Genomic DNA, 18,974 nt, shown 5'->3' on the forward strand with positions numbered 1-18,974 from the left:
AGTACGTAATAGTGGGGAGAGAGGGAGGGATATACGCCGTCAATGTGCATTTGGACGATTATAGACATGCACAACACACAAGAAGAAGAAAAAAATCATGGGGATAGAGAAAGAAAAGAATGCAAATAATAGCCCACACATGAGTCGTAGTAATAATAGTCGTTGATATAAAAAAGTGGTAATAGTTATCGTTTTGCGCGCCTCTTCTTTTTTTGCATTCGTCTCTTTTTTTGGCTCTGTCGTTCTAACTACACTCACGCCCGCGCACAGCTCATGAAACATAACTCACAGCAAAACTCACGCATGGATGGTTGAGTGCGCGAATGAAATGCTCAATGACAGTGAGTGCCGTGGGAGTAAAAGCAAGAAGAAGAAGAAGGAAGCGGCGAAGCCGCAAAGCGGGCACGAAAAAGCTGGAGTAGAATGCATAGAAGGGACAAGAAGAACAAGTAAAAGACAAGACAAGAAAGGCGACGACGATGGTGAGGCTGAAAGTGAGGAATGTGGCGGAGAGAAACGAGAAGGCTCGCGCACCCTCTCCGATTCTCCGCGTCTATATTCCGAAAAAGCGATTTGCGGCAGCAAGGGGTGCGACGTGGGTTGCCTGCGGTGGCGCGCGCGCGAAATAGGAAAATGAAAGGCAGTGCGCGACAACCAGAGGTGGTTACTACTGTGTGGAAAAAAAGGAGAGAGTGAGTTCTCAACAGAGGGGAAAAGTAGGAGAGAGCGAGTCGAACGAGGAGACTACTGGAAACGGCGAAAAGACAGAACGAGCGGGACTAGCCGCAGCTTTTGCCATCGCCGACGTCTTCTTTTCCTACTACAGCTTCTTCTGCTTATTCTACTACTACTTTATTGCTGTCGTCCCGTTGTGTCCGTTGTGTCGCAACTCTCTTCTGTCATTCTCCATGTAGAAGCGCCCGAAGGCAGGAGGCAGTTGCAAGAAGAAGAAGAAGAAGAAGAAGAAAAAGAAGAAGAAGAAGAAGAAGCAATATCCCTCCACTAGTGTTGCTCAAGCACAGGTCGACAGATAAAAGCATTTTCCATACACGTCGTCGCACAGACCAACACAAGAAGTACGCGACCGAAAAAAGTGTCCCTTCTTTTTTTCTTCTTCTTTTACTTCTTCTTCTTCTTCATCTCCATTTTTTCTTCTTCTTCTCTTTTCCAATCTCTCCTTCAGGGCTCACTATTTGATTGTCGTAGGCTTAATGATCCGCACTACACACTCCACGCAAACACAACTCAGACGTTTCTTTTCACGGAGCCGAATGAATGAGTTTTGCGACACGCGATTCAGAATAGGCCGCTTCTTAGGCGTGAAGGACGAAGAATTGAAAATTTCGACTGATTTCCAAAAAAAGAGGAATGAAATAATTTTCAGGTTGGAATAGAGAGACGCTCTGTCAAAAAGAAGAATACAGACAAAACGATAATTTTCAAATATAATATTTTAATTGTTGAAATAAACTCTTTTAATGCTTGAAAATCTAATTTATCCATCAGATAATTTTTTTGTAGATTTTGTAATTAGAAAGAAAATAATAATGCTGAACAAAAAATATTTGATTATTACAGTAAGTTTTGCTATCCTACATACTCACATTATTGAAAAATTAGAAAAGATAGGTAGGTTCATTCAGATTCAATTTTCAGGAGTAGTGGTGTTTCAATTTTGTTGTGTTCCGAGAAATTTGCAATTTGAGTTCCTATTATTCTTTTAAGTGTAGAGGTGATTCTATAACTCATAACTGCCGAAATTCAGACAAAATCGAAATTTGGAATTATATTCAATCGGATATCAGACTTTCAGGTACATGATTTTCTTTGAGATCAATTAATCACAAAAAAACTAGACCATGGTGTTAAAGACAAGCGAACGCAGTACAGAGAAAAGTTCAGAACAAAATATGTAGTGCAATATTTATTAATTCAAAAAAGTATGTTCCTCCTTTTATCCTTAAAAAAAGACAGTTAATCTGTAACAATCAGAGCCATAAAAATGCTAAATCTTCTGAGAACTTCACAATTATTATCTTCAAATTCGAAGCTTATTGAGAAAAATCTGATGGACTACGGTATGAATATTTTTAACTTCTTCAATTAAGGTTTTAGGGGACAAGTGTCAACTTTCTTTGAAGGAGAATGAAAAATTTTAAACAATTGTTACTTGAATATGTAATCTGATCAAGTGAAGGAAATAAAATAAATATATTTCGTTCGGTATATCTGACAGCGTATAATTAGTTTTTTTTTAAATTGTAAAAAAATCCGAATCAATTTGAAAGTTTGCTAAAATGAATGCTGGAAATTTTTTAAATCAAAATTTGAGGCATATTTCGATGGGATGTCACAAAGAACAAAATATGGAGAAGATGGCAAGCTCACGCCTCTCAGTTTTGAAAAAAAAAAGTAAACCTGAAGAGACGAATTGCTGACAAAGAAAATTTGGAAATTTTTGAAAGAACTCATGAATTACAGTCACGCCTTGATGAAAATCAAATGGAAACTTGAGAACTGATTTTTTTTAATAGTTTAATATTAAAAAAGAAACTCGAAAGCCAAAAATAAGCCTCGAAAGAGCTGCGAGAGAGCTTCCAACCAAATTCGTTTACATTTTGGTTCTACGAAAAGTGATTCATCAAAGTAAACAGTGGTTGGCTGGTTGAAGGCTTGCCGAGCATGTACACAACATAACAAAATGAATGATGGTAAATCTAGGAAGAATCTGCAATTTGAGAGGAGAAATCCAAAATAAAGGAGAAGCTAGCATAAGCAAAAAATACAAGATGACCTCTTCCTTGCAACTTGACCGCGACGATAACAAAGATTCACCAGGCTTCGTGACTCATGATGTCCGGTGCTCGGTGTGGGAAGAAGAAGGAGCAGGAAAGTAAAAAAAGGAAGGGTCGAAGAGGTTAGGAGGGGATATTGCAGATTTTTTCAAGGTAGAGAGAGGGGCGGTCCTAGAAAAATGCGTTTTGACGGAAAATTGGAAGAGAAGGGGCGTGGGGGTTTGAAACGAGAGTTGGTGGGGGCTGCTGGTCCGACGGAGTTGCATTCTGAACTGAAAAGAAGAGACAAAAAGGGGAGGAGGGAAAAATAGGCGGAGTAAAGAGAAAGACAGAAAGAAAAAAAGAAAGAAAGATAGAGAGAGAGAGAGGGAGAGAGAGAGGGAGAGAGAGGGAGAGAGAGAGAGAGAGAGAGAGAGAGAGAGAGAGAGAGAGAGAGAGAAAGATGAAGAAAAGTGACACTGGAAAAATGCCTGTGAGAGTCCCTCTCTCTCTCTTTCTGAATGCTTGTTTGCGTTATTGAAAACATGAATAGCCTCCCCAAAAAAAATCATGTCCCATTCATCAAAATGAAACTATTTTAAAATTCAGAACTTGGTGAGGAAGAATCAGAATAGGCCAAAACTTTTGAACCGATTAATGAAACATTTCGATTTGATTCGTAAGCAATAATTTAAAATTCATTACAGATTAGGCCAAAGGTAGTAATTTTAACTGGAAATTCGAAAAACAATGTACGTCTGATATTGAAAAAGAGACTCTGGAATATCGTGTGATCTCTTAGAACGTAAGAAGCCTTTTTTGACTTACGGTGAAACATTTTTATCAAGCTCTTATTTTTTAGTTTGACACGTTTGCGCTGTTCTTGTACTTGATTATTAAGAAGGACTACAGTAAGCTTTATAAAATTGTGTTCTGAACTTTTGTGTTTCTGGGAAAATGTTCTCGAAACGTAATGGAGAACACGGGGAGAGCAGCAAGCCTAAAATAGGATATCTGATCTGTTATTCAAAACGTCTCTTTTCTTGTTCGCCTGAACAAATTTATCCTCACATAACCTCTCTCTCTTTCCTTCGATATCGTAGACACTGCATGATGTTGGCTCAAGAAGCAGTGAGCATCTCAAATCTCAAAACCAAAGAAGGGGAGGACAGATAACTTTGGAGAACAAAATCTCGAATTACAGGCAGGAACAGCTCCATTTTCCGCGCTCCCAATTTTGCCTACCCGACGACATACACTCACATGCACAACATCCCACTTCATCCAATTTCCTATCCTTCTTCTACTTTTACTCTTCATTTTTAGAAGGAAAAGAAGAAGTAGTAAAAGTAGTTGTCCGGTTTGATATGCAACTGACAACTAAGGGAACGGAAGCAATAGCAGCACAGAACCACACAATCAAACAGACGAAAAAACACGCCACTCGCCACTTACCTGACCGAATCGTCAGCGGTGATTCGGTGTTTTTGTTGTGTCTGTCAACCTAACCTGTTTTTCAACACACTCGCCGAAAAAAATCTGAATCTTTCTGATTTTTTTCTCGACTCCTTTTCTCTCCTCTGTTTTGACAAAAAACAGAACACCGGCAGTGAATATTGTAACTTTGTGTGCAGTGTGACGTTTTCTGACTTCAGGTTACGGTAGAAAGCAAACTCAAACTGATAAAATTTCAGAATTACCTTCGATTGATACGCGATAACTGGTATGCAAGGGGGGGGGGATAGACAATATGGTTTTTGTACCAAGTCTCTGCAAATAATGGGAAAACTGAAAATGAGAAAACGAAAATTAAAGCGAGAAAACAAAGTAAAAAAAATTAATCAAGTGACGGCTTTGGTTTTTTGGGAAAAGGACACAACACATTCAATTTGAATCAGAGAAAAAGAACGGGCCAGTGAAAAAACGCAAAGAGTATAAAAAAAAGTGATCGGACCCATATGTGTCCAAAAACTCACTATAACTGAAACATATAGAAGACGAGGAAGGGTGAGGAAAAGGGGCGGAGAGAAAAAAGTGAGAAAAGTGCACATTTCATTTCTAGAGCTCACACAGAGAGAAAAAGAGCTCCGCAAAAGAAATGAGCCTGGGAATGTCTGAGACATTCTTACACGACGAATAAGACGAAGAAGAAGAAAAACGATAGAGAGAAGAAGAAGAACAAAGTGCGAGGATCAGCCTACCAAAGTTTTGGGCGCGACAAAAAGTATCATGTTTCGTGGCAACTCGACAGTGCGCGTGGATTTCAGAAGGGAATGTGTTTGGGGCAGATTGGGGCGTTAGGTGAGGTAGAAAGGGGTTGGGAGAGGGGCCACGTATTTGCATACCATTAAGTGCACACATGATGAGTCTTCTCAAGTTTCTCGTCTTCTCTTCTCTACGCCAGATTCAATATGTGCGTGTTTGAGGATGTGTGAGGATATGTGTTGTATGTGTCTGTTCTTATCCATATTTTGTCATTGTCATCAAATATGCGGTCTCACTCGTGTTATTATTTCAATAATAAACTACGGATGATCTCTGGTTTTTGTGAGGTACGGTAAGTCTAAAAAATCAGAGTATTCTTTCTAAAAACTCAGCTTTGATATTGTTTTGACTGTTTGAGTGAGGTCGAATTAGTCACATTAGATTGAATGGTTCTAAAGCTTTTCAAACATTTGATGATTGTAAAACTTTTAAATAATTCTATTCGAGATTCCAAATTCAAAATGGTTGAGTTGTAAATACAGTACCGGTCAACAAGCTATGCAAATGTTATTTTTCAGTTTTTTTGCGGCGTTTCTAGTCATTATGAGTAGTCTGGAGCTCGGCTGTCAAGCTTCCGATTGTTTTGAAAATTTTTTAGGGTGTGAAACATATCTGAATTGGAAACTTTGATTCATAGGATTCCTTGAAAATTTCTAGTTTTTCAACTATTTGCCGATTTCTAAAAGACATTTCCTTTCGGCCTGTTTTTGCACTAAAAATGTGAATAATCGGTTATTTCAAAAACGATAAAAAGCGGAAAACCTAGGCAATTTTCAAAAAATTCTGTGAATGCAAATGTTTTAATCTAGGCGAGTTTTACACTTTTCAAAATTCTCAAAGTGATCGCAAATTTGACAGCCGAGGTCCACACTCCTGAAAATGTTCAAAATGGCCGAAAATCGACTGGAAAGAAGTTTTTGTATCACTTATAAGCCGGTACTGTGGGTTGATCTAGAATGGCAGTTACATCTGATTGCTCATTTTGAGATGATTGTTTGATCGGTGAGAGTTGATTCAGTTTTTTTCAGATCATTTCTTAAAGTTTCTAGTTCAGTAACGAAAAATTGCAAGAATGTAATTGAATGCTGGAAAAACAAGCTATTTTTAGTGTTTTTCACTGATTTTTAATTTTTTCTGACTAGATCGAGAGATTTCTCATTGCGTTTTTCAGGTATCATCTTATTCGACTGTATTAACAAAATCACTAAAAAAAGGGAAAATCTGAAAATGGATCAAAACCTTCTAGAAACCAAAAGAGTGAAATCTGCTTCACCGAAGCTTGACAGTGCTAATGCGCGACTGAAAAATCAGTGAACTATAAAAAGTGCATTTCGATACGATGGAAATCTCTGATCATGTTATTAAGTTTAGCTGACTGTCCGTTATACACCACATTCTCGAAAGACAGAAACTGAGTCAGTGTGTGAAACAGGACGGGAATTTTTCTCAGAGAGTCAGCTAAAGAGCAACAATCACTACGGTAATTAGAAAGACAACATTGTTGTTGCTCAAACGTGCAACATGAAGCGGAAAGAATAAAGAAGAAGAAGAAAAAAGAGAAAAAGAAGAAGAATAAGAAGAATAAGAAAAAGAAGAAGCAGCGAAAGGAAAAGGATTCGAGTGGCAATCTTATTTCTTCTGTATAGGCGACGAAGAGTCGTTTCGACGTTTCGTTCTCACGTTTCACCACCACGTTTTGCTTGAGCTAATTACACGAAAGGATTATGAATGAAAAACAGAGCACACTGTTTTTGTGTCTTTACTCAAACGGGAAAGGAAGGGACGAGAAAAGGAAGTTTCGCGTGACATACTACAAAGGCTTTTTTCTTTACTTTGTTTTTATGGTTCTTAGATTTTCAGAGAAAAATATTAAAGTTTAATTTCAAACGTCCAATGAACTCAGATGCTGTAGAACAATTTTGAACCAATTTTCCGGATATTAGAATCTCAAAAATTCAAACTACGACCTCTTCTAGTTCCACTACTCCTGTTCATTAAACTGGTTAGCAGCTCTAGAACTGAAAATGTCTAGATAACCCATAACAGACGAATTAGTATAATGAGAGGCGTTTCGAGAGAAGAGACATACATTCACATACACGAACAACGGCTCGCTGCGACGCTTCTTTGACAAAGGCGGCTCATCCTCAGCAATAAGACGCGTCAAAGTATTTGATTCAAGTTGTTGCAGGATTTGAGAGATTTTGTTTGAGGTATTAGATATTTGCAGCAGCAGCGAGCGACGAAAGGACACTAATGCGACACCACCGAAAAACGTTTTAAATTTGAATTCTTCCAGCAAAAGTCTAAAACGCTTGCGAGAATCACTGCACAAATCTAAAAGGTCAGAGGTTTCAGGGTGATGGCTGATGTCACATCTACTTGCACGATGAGTAAGCTCTCAAAAATAGACCCTCCTAATCTAGAAATAGAAACAAAATCTCCAAACTAATCATGCCTAGTTGTGCAGAAACGACATCTTTGCAAACACTTTGTATTCAAATGATGTGTTTTAAACGAGGGTAAGAGGGAGGGCGGAGTCGAAAATAATGATTCCGTCGGAAAGGGGGTGTAAGGAGCCGTTTTGATTGGGATTAGAGTGTACGCTTGTAAAATGTTAATGATGTATACAGAAACGCTCTTTTACTTCAAAATTGAAGACTTTAATTTTCTAGCATCTGGAGAGAGCAATAGAGGAAGGAAGAAGCTCATGCAGATAACACTGGTTTGTAAAAAATCAAAATTCATCGGATTGGAATAAATTTGCAACCAACCAAAAAGTTATGGTTTCGCTCTACTTTTTTTGAATGTTAATTCTGAGAAATGTGAAAATTAAAACCCATCGACAATTTTCATCTTGCAGATACAGTAAACAACCTGAGATGAAAAACTGATGGTTTCAGACTACATGTATTTGTGGAAGCATTGTCTTCGGAGCGTCACATTGAAATAATATTCTCTGTATTTTAAGATACTGTAAATGAGTGCAAATTGAGCTCAATTACATATCTTGATTTTCTTAAAAGATATCAAAAAAGTGTCAATTGATAAAACGTTTTTCGTAAGGTTTCTTACATTGGAGCTCATTCGGTAGATGATTTTCAATAATCAGAATTTGCCGGATTGAAAGTTTGGCTATTTATGATTTAACGGGGGGTTTCGAGAATTGACACTTACTTCAGTCGATTCATTTATTTTTGAAATTATTTTTTCTCTGTGTCTTCTTTCATTTTTAACGTTTTTTTTCATTATAATGTTTTTTAATAAGATGGAGACAAGATATTTGTATTCGTATGCTCTTACATTGTAATAGAGGTCTGAAAAAAAAATTGAAGGTCCAAAGAAAAAGCAGTCCAAGATTTGAAAACCGCAAGTATGATGAAATAATGTACCAGCATTGAAACTGTGTGAGAAATTAAAGTTTGGAGGCTTTATAGGAAGATTAGTGTTGAAATATGACTTCTCCTAACAATTTTAGCTCCATTTCTTTTTTTTTCTTGCTGAAAACCAATTTACATCTGCTGAAAATCATACTTGTAATCCGGCATTTGCCGGGCCTTTGCGGGTTCTGCCATATCTTCTTTCGGCATCAATATTTTTAACAGACACAATTAAATATGATATATAGGCCCCCTAATTGTCTCAAAGTGCTACGGTTTTTCGTTTTTTGCTTACTTCAGTCGATTTATTAATTTTTGAAATCATTTTTTCTCTTTCTCTTTTTTCATTTTTCAACATTTTTTTACATCACAATAGGGGTCTGAAAAAAAGAGATCTGAAAAAACACTAGAGGTATGAAAAAAAAAAATAGAGATCGCAAAAAAATTTAGTGGTCCCAAGAAAAAATAGTCCGATATTTGAAAACCGCACCGAAATTGTTGTGAAAATACAACAATTGAACTGTGTAAGAAATTTATATTTTCGGGCCTTTCAGCAAAATAAGTGTTGCTGATATATGTTATACCTTTAAAAGGCTTAGGTGTGAATATTTTCTGTAAATTATCTAAACCTGAGAGACAACATATTCATGGAGTTTTACTGTTTTTCCGGCATTTTCAGCTTACTTGTAATCCGGGTCTTTGCCGGCCCAGCCTGGCTCGGTACATCCGGAAAAAGCCACTTTATGACCTGTAACTTTGTTCATAGACAAGACACAGTTTTCCAAAAATTATCATTTTGTAGTACTCGTCGAGTGCTATCATATTTAATTGTGTCTGTTAAAAATATTGATGCCGAAAGAAGATATGGCAGAACCCGCAAAGGCCCGGCAAATGCCGGATTACAAGTATGATTTTCAGCATATATAAATTGGTTTTCAGCAAGAAAAAAAAGAAATGGAGCCAAAATTGTTAGGAGAAGTCATATTTCAACACTAATCTTCCTACAAAGCCTCCAAACTTTAATTTCTCACACAGTTTCAATGCTGCTACATTATTTCATCATACTTGCGGTTTTCAAATCTTGGACTACTTTTTCTTTGGACCTTCATTTTTTTCAGACCTCTATTACAATGTAAGAGCATACGAATACAAATATCTTGTCTCCATCTTATTAAAAAACATTATAATGAAAAAAAAAACGTTAAAAATGAAAGAAGACACAGAGAAAAAATAATTTCAAAAATGAATGAATCGACTGAAGTAAGTGTCAATTCTCAAAACCCCCCGTTAAATCATAAATAGCCAAACATTCAATCCGGCAAATTCTGATTACTGAAAATCATCTACCGAATAAGCTCCAATGTGAGACGAAAAACGTCCCACGTTGATCCCACGTTGATTCTCAAAACCTCCGTTTAATCATAAAGAGCCGAAAGTTTTGTAAAATTTAATTGAATAAAACTCTTAGATTTTAGAATCCACAATTTTTCGTTTAAGAATTCCCTGAAATTAAATTCAATTTTTCAAACTCAAAGTTGAATTCAAGTTTTAAGCGGTATATTTGTTTCAAAGATGATCAGGCCGCCAACTACAAAAACTCAATTCACTTTCGTTTGACAATTCTTGGAAAATAAATGAAACAATATACTTCATGATCCCACTTTTTTAAGAACTACTAGAGAACTCATAAACATTTTTCAAAAAAAATGCACTTTTTAAAAGTGGTGCCTGTCGCTACCTATCTGTTCATTCCTTTTAAAAGACCTTGATTGTGTTCGGTTGGATACTTTTGAAGTCAAATTTTTTCTCAAGAGTTTAGGGACTATTAAGAAATTGAAATCGGAAGATGAATACGCCAGTACCGACTTAGCCATGAGGTTGTTGTGGTAGCGACCGACAAATGACTCGAATAAGAAAGGCCCAAAAGAAGTGGCGTGCTACAAACACCAAGCACTGTATCCGTCACACAAAACTGCACACACTCGCTTCAAAAAAACTTTTTGAAAAAATTATGTTTTGTGTTTGAATTTTGTGGCTTGAATAGTAAAACGTTTTCCTGTAATATTCACTCTTTGCGCAACTCTAGTAGAGCTGAAACACTAATGTCAGTCTCACAAGTTCCAGCTGATAAAGCTGAAATATTATTCTACTCATTTAACTACGTTGCTCATTAGTGAAAAATCCGGAGGGTGTTCAACACCAATGTAGTCTGTAGAGCTGTATATCACCAACACTCACAACCTACATAATCAATGTAGCCTCATAATAGCCAAAGGAATTCATTACGGACTGCTCGAAAATCTATAAACGCGATAAATAGTTTGTATATGTGAACACATCTTAATGTCTGACTTAGGAACATATTCCTTGGAAAACCAATATTTCAGACGGCAGACATGCCGCAACAAGAGGCAACTGAAATCTTTTATTTAGAATTTTCAGGATTAGAATCTGAATCAAAAAACATACTTCTCACCCAAGCTCAACAACGTCTGTTAAGCGAACACACCCAATAAAAATCGAAGCTCTACCATATCTGATAAACATGTTATTAGGCGGAGACGGAAAACACACAAGGGAACACCGTATTGTTTACGTGTCTGGCCGGTTTGAGCGCGAAATTCAAATTTGAATTTTTTGAGAAAAGTTGGAAAATTACTGTTTTCAAGGAAGCTAATCGGCTTTCAGCATTGTTTTTTATATTAAAATGATCAAACTTTGACAATTTACTGATCCCAAAATTTCCTCTTTTTGATAATTATATTTGTCAAGGTACTGTACACAAAGAGAACATCCCTGATATATTCATAGAATAGAAGCGAAGATCAATTTTTTGAAATACAGACAAATAATAGCTTTCTGGATTTTCTGATTTCGTAAAACCTCAATATTCAAATCGCAATTTGTTTTTTTACCCTGGGCATTTTGTACGTTGAAACTAATCAACATGATTACATCTAGAGAATAATTCCGAGATTTGAGGCTGATTAATAGTCGTATAGAAATTTTGGTGTCGTTTATTCAAAATGAGTTTTAGAACAACTTAGAACAAAATTACTTTTAGTCTCAAAAGTCCTATTCACACAGTTATTAGATTTTATCAATTCAATCAATCCTATCATCCAAAAATGAGAAACTAAATAGTAAAAAAATACCGACCGTATTCCCAGGGAGAGCTGAACATCTTTGAACTGTCATTTCGGCGGCAGTCATTGAAAATATTTCAGAGAAATTGAGAGAAAAAAGGTTAGGTAATGATGAGAAAAACGAATCGACAGATTTCGAACAGTGAGTACACAAAACAGAGAATACCGGAAATCGTATTAGACTAAATAAAACTGCTTCGGGGAATCCCAAAAAAATATAACTTGAAAAAAGAAGTCTGAAATGCAGAGAACTTCTGAAAATGTTAAATAAAATACGACGTGGGCTGAATTCGCAAGAACCCAGGTGAAGATGAGGTGGGCGCCTCCTAGTCGCACCTGCATGATTTTTATTTACAAAATAAGTAAACTCACAAAATTTTTTTTCTAGGAAATTTGAATATTGCGATCATTCTGTAAACTAGGATGTAGGTATAAAGTTGAGTTTCATAAAAATGAAACACAACTTTTTAGGAGCAACACAAAAAAAATTAGAAAACTTCATTTTTTTTCAAATCAGGTGAATTAAGATTCATTGCGTGTAGATGGATTCGAAATGAGTGTTACGATCAAAATCAAAAAATAAATCGAACAGTTAAATACATTCTAGATACTTGTGCATAAAAAAGAATTTAAATTCAGAAACGAACAAGTAAGAAACAGCTGGGGACAAACGACTTTGGTGGAGACTTCTTAAAATAAAAAATCGGCATGTGCCCAGAGAGAAATGAAAAGAAAGAGAGAGAGAGCCCATAAACGAGAAATGTGCTCGTTACCCACAATCTGGAAGCAATCCAGAAAACTCATTCTCGGAAACAAATATCGATTGTCGTTTTCTCTCTTTCACTTGGTTTAGAGTATACTAATGGCTGCCACGACAACGGAGATAGTAGAGAGGGGTCAGTCACGCGGATGGATAATGTCTATCGAAGCATAATAGAGAGGAAATGGTGGAAAAAACTTTGAAACTGATGTTAGAGACGGATCAATGTAGAAGAATGCACGGCTTTTGATGAATCACAAAAATTATTGGGAATCGAAAACCCTATTCATGAACTCTTTTCTTGAAAAGTGGTTTTTTTTATCTACTGCAAAATGTGGAAATTGAAAAAAAATTGTTGTTTTTCTCGAAAAGTCCCTTTTGCACAAAACGAATATTTATCTTGTTCTAATTATAATTTTAAAAATAATACTTTTAAAAACCGTATAATCTGCTTATGATTTTATCAGATTTGAATTTTGTAACTGTATCGTATTTTTAAAATTTTGACTTATTTTCTTATTTTTAAAATTTTGATTGAAGCTAAAAAAAATAAGGTGCTGTGTTTGAAAAACGGTTTTTCGTATTCTATTATCCAATGTAAAAGAAACAAGTTTTCGATACATTTTCCCATCGGAAAAAATAAGTCCATCGAATTTTTCAGAGAAACTGATTTTCCCAAGAAAAATCATGAATAGGCTGCACTTCGAAAATCCGGAAGACAAAATTCTCTGAAATTTCAAAAGGTCACGGACTAATCCAGGATCAATTCCTCATTTCCCGAACATTTTCTGTCTGATGAAAATGGAGCAAAATCCAATTTGGAGATCACCCACTCATTTTCCCTAAAAAACATAATCCCTTCCGAGAATTTGGAGTTTCAGGATCAGAAACTAATATTAGATTGCCTGAGTGGAATAGAAAGTTTGGGGTCTCAACAAATCGCAAAAATAAAATAAAAAACTCAAAATAGAAAAAAAATTCAAAATGTTTTGGAAAGTTAAATCACAATCAAATACGGCTTCTCGCCATAACAGCAAAAGAAATAAAGAAAAAATTACCTGTAACCGGACGACAAGAGAAAGAAAAGGAAATGAGTCGCCAGCAAGTCATCAACACTGCTATATAAACCATAAAAATTATACATTAAGAACTGTTTTCCTCTCTCACTCTCTCTCTCACTCTCTCTCTCTCTCTCTCTCTCTCTCTCTCTCTCTCTCTCTCTCTCTCTCTCTCTCTCTCTCTCTCTCTCTCTCAAAAAGGAAAAGAGAGAAGATAGGTCAATTTATTCATAAAAATAACGATGAACTATGCATATTCGACGCTCTCTATTAACTTTCGTTTTTTTTCGCCGCTTTTCCGTTTTTTAAGTTTGTTGCAAAAGCCTATTGAACCCTCAATGATGGATATAATGGGAAGAAAAAAGGGGAATGTCAGTTTGAATTGAGATGTATACGAAGAAAACTGATGAGATCAAATTTTTTGGCAGGAGTTCAAAAAATACAGGGCACAAAAGATATCTAAGTTCATTCGAGAATGATTTTTCGAAAAAAAATTTATAGTTTCAAGCGTTTTGTGATCCTTTTTTTGACAAAAAAAAAAAAGTTTTTTTTGCTTCGAGGAAGCTAAATGCTAAAAACAAATCCAGAGAAGATTACTGCAGAACAAAGCAATTTATACTTCTGAACTTTTTCCTCCTTGATCACATAATACATATTTCATAAGAATTTATATCATCAGCATATCAAACAAATAAACCATACAGTATACTAGAAAGATGAACTTTTGGTTTTAACAAGACTGGAAATTTTTCACTCTGGGGGTTCGTTGACACGGGTCACAAAAAACTACAAAAAAACATTCTAAAAGTGCAATCAGAACCCAGTTACTCGTGGGGGAGTTTTGCTCAAGAATGGAGCTACAGTACAGATGAAGATTTTTCGTTTTCAAAAAAAATAGTTGGTAAGATACAGGCGAAATCTGAGAACGTCAGAAAAGGGACACGTAAATGCAATATGGTTTTCTAGGAAACACTACAGGGGAAGCAAAATAAGAAATCTGTAGAGGCATGAAATGGTATTAACAACATACAAAGCATAATTGTTTTCTGGTCACAGAATAATATTGGAAACGGCGTTGAACGTGACAAGAGCATTCACGAATTGGAAGTTGGTCAGGTATTGCGAAATGATCACCGACGATGTGATGGCTAGAATGCAGTATGGAGCCCAGAAGACGAGATTCAAGGAAAGCATAATGAACGCCTGAAATATTATTTCTCTGGGGTGCTGGATATTGAAATTTTTGAAATCTGGTTATTCAAGTTTGTTTTCGGTGCACTGTGCAGCCAGATGTTTTTTTTCCGTTTTGAAAAAGAAAGAAGAGCAGCTTTAGAGATTTTCAACTGTTCCATTTTTTCAATAATTTAGTTTTGAATTGCTTATTGTATTTCATCAGCAGACGACCCATAAAAAATTGTAACCGATTCTAAAACTGAGTGTTTTTTGGGTCGTAAATTCTCTTCAGCCGTCCTTACAATGTACTAAAACCAAATAAGTATTTATTGGCAATTACCTTCCACCTTGCATTCCTCCGAGCTGTATCTACAGTAACCACCCACATGGTGTTGGATCGAGAACTCGCCGGAGCACTTTGTCGACGAACTGTAATATTTAACAAATAAAACAGAAATCTTGAAACTGAAAAACGTTTTGAAAAACAAAACATTTTTCGGAAAACGGAAATTTGAACAAAGCTGCTAGGGAAAGTTATAATACTGAATAATAGGGAGCATAGGTAACCATGCGTGACTCATCTTTGGGATAGTTTTACGTTTGCTGTCTTTGGACATTTTGAACAGATTTAAAAGGAACATTGGAACATATGGGTACTCGTACGATTCACGTGCTGTTTTCACGTTTTGTCCTAATTCTACCTTCTCCCTTTGTCAGTTTTGGCAATCGCAACTCTGTTCTATGTCCTTGGAAATGAACAGAACCTTCTGATCCGTTGTGGAATAGATCCAACAGGAGATTCCAGAATCGTCGAAGACATCCCTCCGGTTCTGTTTCTGCTGGTAGAGCAGGAGCTGCTGCTAAAATTTCTGGTCTTTTGGCCGCTGGAAATAAGAAGTACAATGTCTGCTTGATGGTGGCATTTTCACCTGTAGCGGATCCATTTTCATCAAGGCATACTGTAAGGCTTGATGAGTTTTTCATTCTGGATGGAACATCCACAGATGCCGCTCTTCTTCGCTCCATGTCGCCTGAAATGTTTTGTTTAAAAAGTTTACTAAAGTTTTGAATAGCAAAATTGAAAAGCAAATGGAAAAAGAAATTATTCTAAAACACAAAAAAAAAACCAAAAATGAACCAAACACTCACAGCTTTTACCTTCCGGTGCTATATTTTGCAGTCTTTTTGTCCAAGATGGAACCCGAACCATGAGATTGTCTGATTCCTGAGTGACATTCGACTCGATTGGTGAATCACGCTGTCTTGCACTTTTGCAACAACAGAATCTGAATTATTTTGGGCTCAAGTGAGTTACTGAACTTTTACACTCACATATCCTTAACTATATCAGACAGACTAACAAATCTCCCTTTGGATGCACCCTTCAGAATATACAAAATCAAAGTGTAGCATATTAATTCCAGTGCATATGGCATTACACAAATTGTTGCTAGATGGAGAACATTGTAGAGCTAAAAGAAGAATCCATTTTTGATCTCTCAGTTGTTACTATTGCTCACTCTTTCTAGATAAAGCCAATTTCGGTTGTTAGTGTGTAGCTCTTCGAGTGTGAATCCCGGCTCCGATGGGAAGTCTTCTTCGGCGTACTGAAAAAAAGCATTGCGAAAATAAAACTTTCTAACAAGTCTCGTTAGAACCGTCCATATGACTCTTCCAATTCTGACTTCCTCTTTTTTTATTCACCTCTTGCACTTTTCATCTCCCCCACAAACTCCGATAATTCTTTTTTCCCCTGTCTATTCTTCACTTGCAAAGAACAGAAAAAAGTGCTAACCCAGAAGTCTCTCATTCAAAACTCTCTTTCTCCTATCTTCCTGCTTTTTTTACGTTGACCTAATCTACAAAAAAAAACACGCTTCAATGAAGAAGGAAATTAGCTAGAAATTTTTTCGTCTCTCTGTGTCCACTCCCACCTTCAATGTTCCATTTGCGTAGAAATAGAATGACGATTTGTTTTCCAGCTCCTGCTGAATGAACTTGTACTGCTCCAATAGTTCCAGCCGGTCGTAGAAATCAACTCGGTGTTCGGTCCTGAAAACGGAATTGATTAAAAAAGAGAATTCAAGATCAACTAACCAAATCGAAATGCATTGTGGAAATCCTTGTGGTGTGGTTTTCTGTCTGAACAGGATGAGCTGTGGTCCGGCACAAATAAGAGCCAAAATCCATGCAGCCGCCAATGATAATCTAGTGTTGTATTGACGTTTTTTGATCTGAAAAAGCTTGGGAAAATATAGAGGATCCGATTTGTTATAACCCACGTTTCGCGTAACCCTATTCATCTTGGCAGTGATCAACAATCGATCAGCAGCTACTAAAACTTGCATATTAGCAGTTAAGTGAAATCCAAATGTTGAGATAAACTTGAATAATCGGCAGCCAATGTCACCACCAAACCACTGAAACAAACCAATTTTCTAAAATTATAGGTTGTTAAAAAAAGCTTACCCAGTACGAATGGATCCAAGCAAACTGAGTCGGTGCATAAATGAACAATACGATGCAATCAGCAACTGATAAGCTGATTTTGTACGAGAAGAGTCGAGCGGCGAGTACGAGGTGCTGTCGGGAAGATCGAGATCTGAAAATAATCCGAATTTTCCAGTTCTACAGCAACCATCACTACTAAGCAAGAACGACACTATTAGTTGGAAGAGGGAAAATGATTGGGATCGATGAAGAAATCTGTAATAACTATAAAAGCGAATGGACTCTATGAAAAGCTGTCTCACGACTACAACAAAACAAACTGAAGTAAAATTTCTCACTGTGAAAATCTGAAAACATTATCGCTCAACTTTTCTATTTACTTCCCTTGTTTTGACAATTTTTCGAAACTCTTGGAGGGATGTTCGGAATGCTTTATTTAACATTTTTCTGACAAGTAACAAAAGTAACGAAAATTCCGAGTTTCGAAATTTTGAAATATCGCAATTTTTGGAAACTTTTGATTTTGAAATTTTTTTGCATTTTGGAAAATACCAATTTTCAAGGATTTTCGCTCGAAAACCCCACAATTTGAGAATTAAAATTCCGAAAAAAAATATTTCGAAAATATTTCGACCGGAATTTTCAGATTTCCGAATTCCGTTCAGAAAATTCTCATACTCTTGCATAGAAACTTCTATGCTACAAAACTACAGTACCTTGCCAATCGGACCACTGTGAAAATGAAAGCTGGAAGTCCCACACAGAACGCGATACCGTACATCCATAGCTCAAGCTGAAAAACTTTATATTTTCTCTACTATTCCTGACCTTTGTAATCTTACCGTATAACTGAAACTGAGCTCAACCCTTTGAGTTTCTTGTTGCGTTGCCTCGCTCATTTCTGCGATGCTTCGTAGACACGTTCGGCAAAAACGATGATCAAAATAACATTCACCCTACAAAACAAAATGTTTTCATGGTCTTCATTAAACAAGAAGCAAAAAAAAAGAGGAAGATACAAAGAAAATACCACGGTAATGAAAAACTCTGAAATCTGAAGAGAAAAAATAGACGTGTCTAATTTGATCTACATATCAAAAGTTGTGTGGGGAGGGTTTAGTAATAGGCGGGTTTTGTGAAAATCCGACGATAATTATTAGGTAGAACAAAATCTGATATCAGTTGGTAGTCCACTAAAATTTGAGAATTTTGGAGATTCAAATTAGTTGGTTTAGGAGAAGATCTTAGAGAATTTTCTGACAGAATCTAAAAAAAATGAAAGATAAATTCTCCGCAATGAGCAAAATTGCGTGATGTATCTATAGAGAGTCATGACGACTTGAAAAATGCTAAGATACGATATAAAAACAAGAAAAAAAAGCATAGAAATAGAGAACAATTTTGTTTCCATCGGCAAAAAAGAGCTGGTGACTAATTAGAACATTAGGCACTTTTTTTTTAGATTTTGGACCCATGTCTGTCTGGGTCAAAAATGAGAAACGGAAGGTTAAATGAGAGAGAAGAGGAAAAACAATGAACGAACAAATAAGGTATGCTTCTATGGCCCACGTGATGTGCTGATATCCAGAGTCAGGGGAAATAGAAAAAAAAGAAAAATGTTGAATATCCACAATACGGGAGATTTTCGAATTTAGTTTGGAACCAGATGAAGAAGAATTTTAAGGAGTTGAAATCTAATTGCTATTTCAAATATTCTACCAGAGTTACCATACCCTTCAGTGAATAATTAAAACTAAAAAGTGAAAAATTAGAGCAGCGATGAGTCGTCGTACCTATTCCATTGTGACCCACCACCAAATAGAAATAGAATGAAAACAATGACATAGGGCAAAAAAATGGCGGATGCAGGAGAAAAAGTTTTCTCCCTTTTTTGAAATGACGAGTTTGAAAATTAAATGCATCAGGCTCAGAGTTGAAGGAATTGAAAAAAAAAACGATTCCAGCAA

The 18,974-nt window shown here is 36.3% G+C and overlaps 2 protein-coding genes across 2 annotated transcripts; one reads left to right on the forward strand and one right to left on the reverse strand.

Moving 5' to 3' along the window:
- Positions 1-307: 307 nt before the first annotated feature.
- Positions 308-1,449, forward strand: CBG27750 (the record flags this gene model as incomplete). Its single annotated transcript, XM_045239761.1, has 2 exons — positions 308-494; positions 1,385-1,449. 2 exons carry the CDS (start codon positions 308-310, stop codon positions 1,447-1,449), a joined length of 252 nt encoding a protein of 83 aa, XP_045099589.1.
- Positions 1,450-14,433: 12,984 nt separating this feature from the next.
- Positions 14,434-17,906, reverse strand: Cbr-gnrr-4 (the record flags this gene model as incomplete). The annotated part of the gene is made up of 12 exons (XM_045239762.1): positions 14,434-14,586; positions 14,897-14,985; positions 15,258-15,587; positions 15,706-15,842; positions 15,889-16,028; positions 16,077-16,163; positions 16,491-16,608; positions 16,654-16,790; positions 16,839-16,976; positions 17,026-17,158; positions 17,724-17,800; positions 17,850-17,906. 12 exons carry the CDS (start codon positions 17,904-17,906, stop codon positions 14,434-14,436), a joined length of 1,596 nt encoding a protein of 531 aa, XP_045095505.1.
- Positions 17,907-18,974: the final 1,068 nt, after the last annotated feature.

Source organism: Caenorhabditis briggsae (assembly GCF_000004555.2).
Source record: "Caenorhabditis briggsae complete genome, chrX, whole genome shotgun sequence".
Taxonomy (NCBI): Eukaryota; Metazoa; Nematoda; class Chromadorea; order Rhabditida; family Rhabditidae; genus Caenorhabditis; species Caenorhabditis briggsae.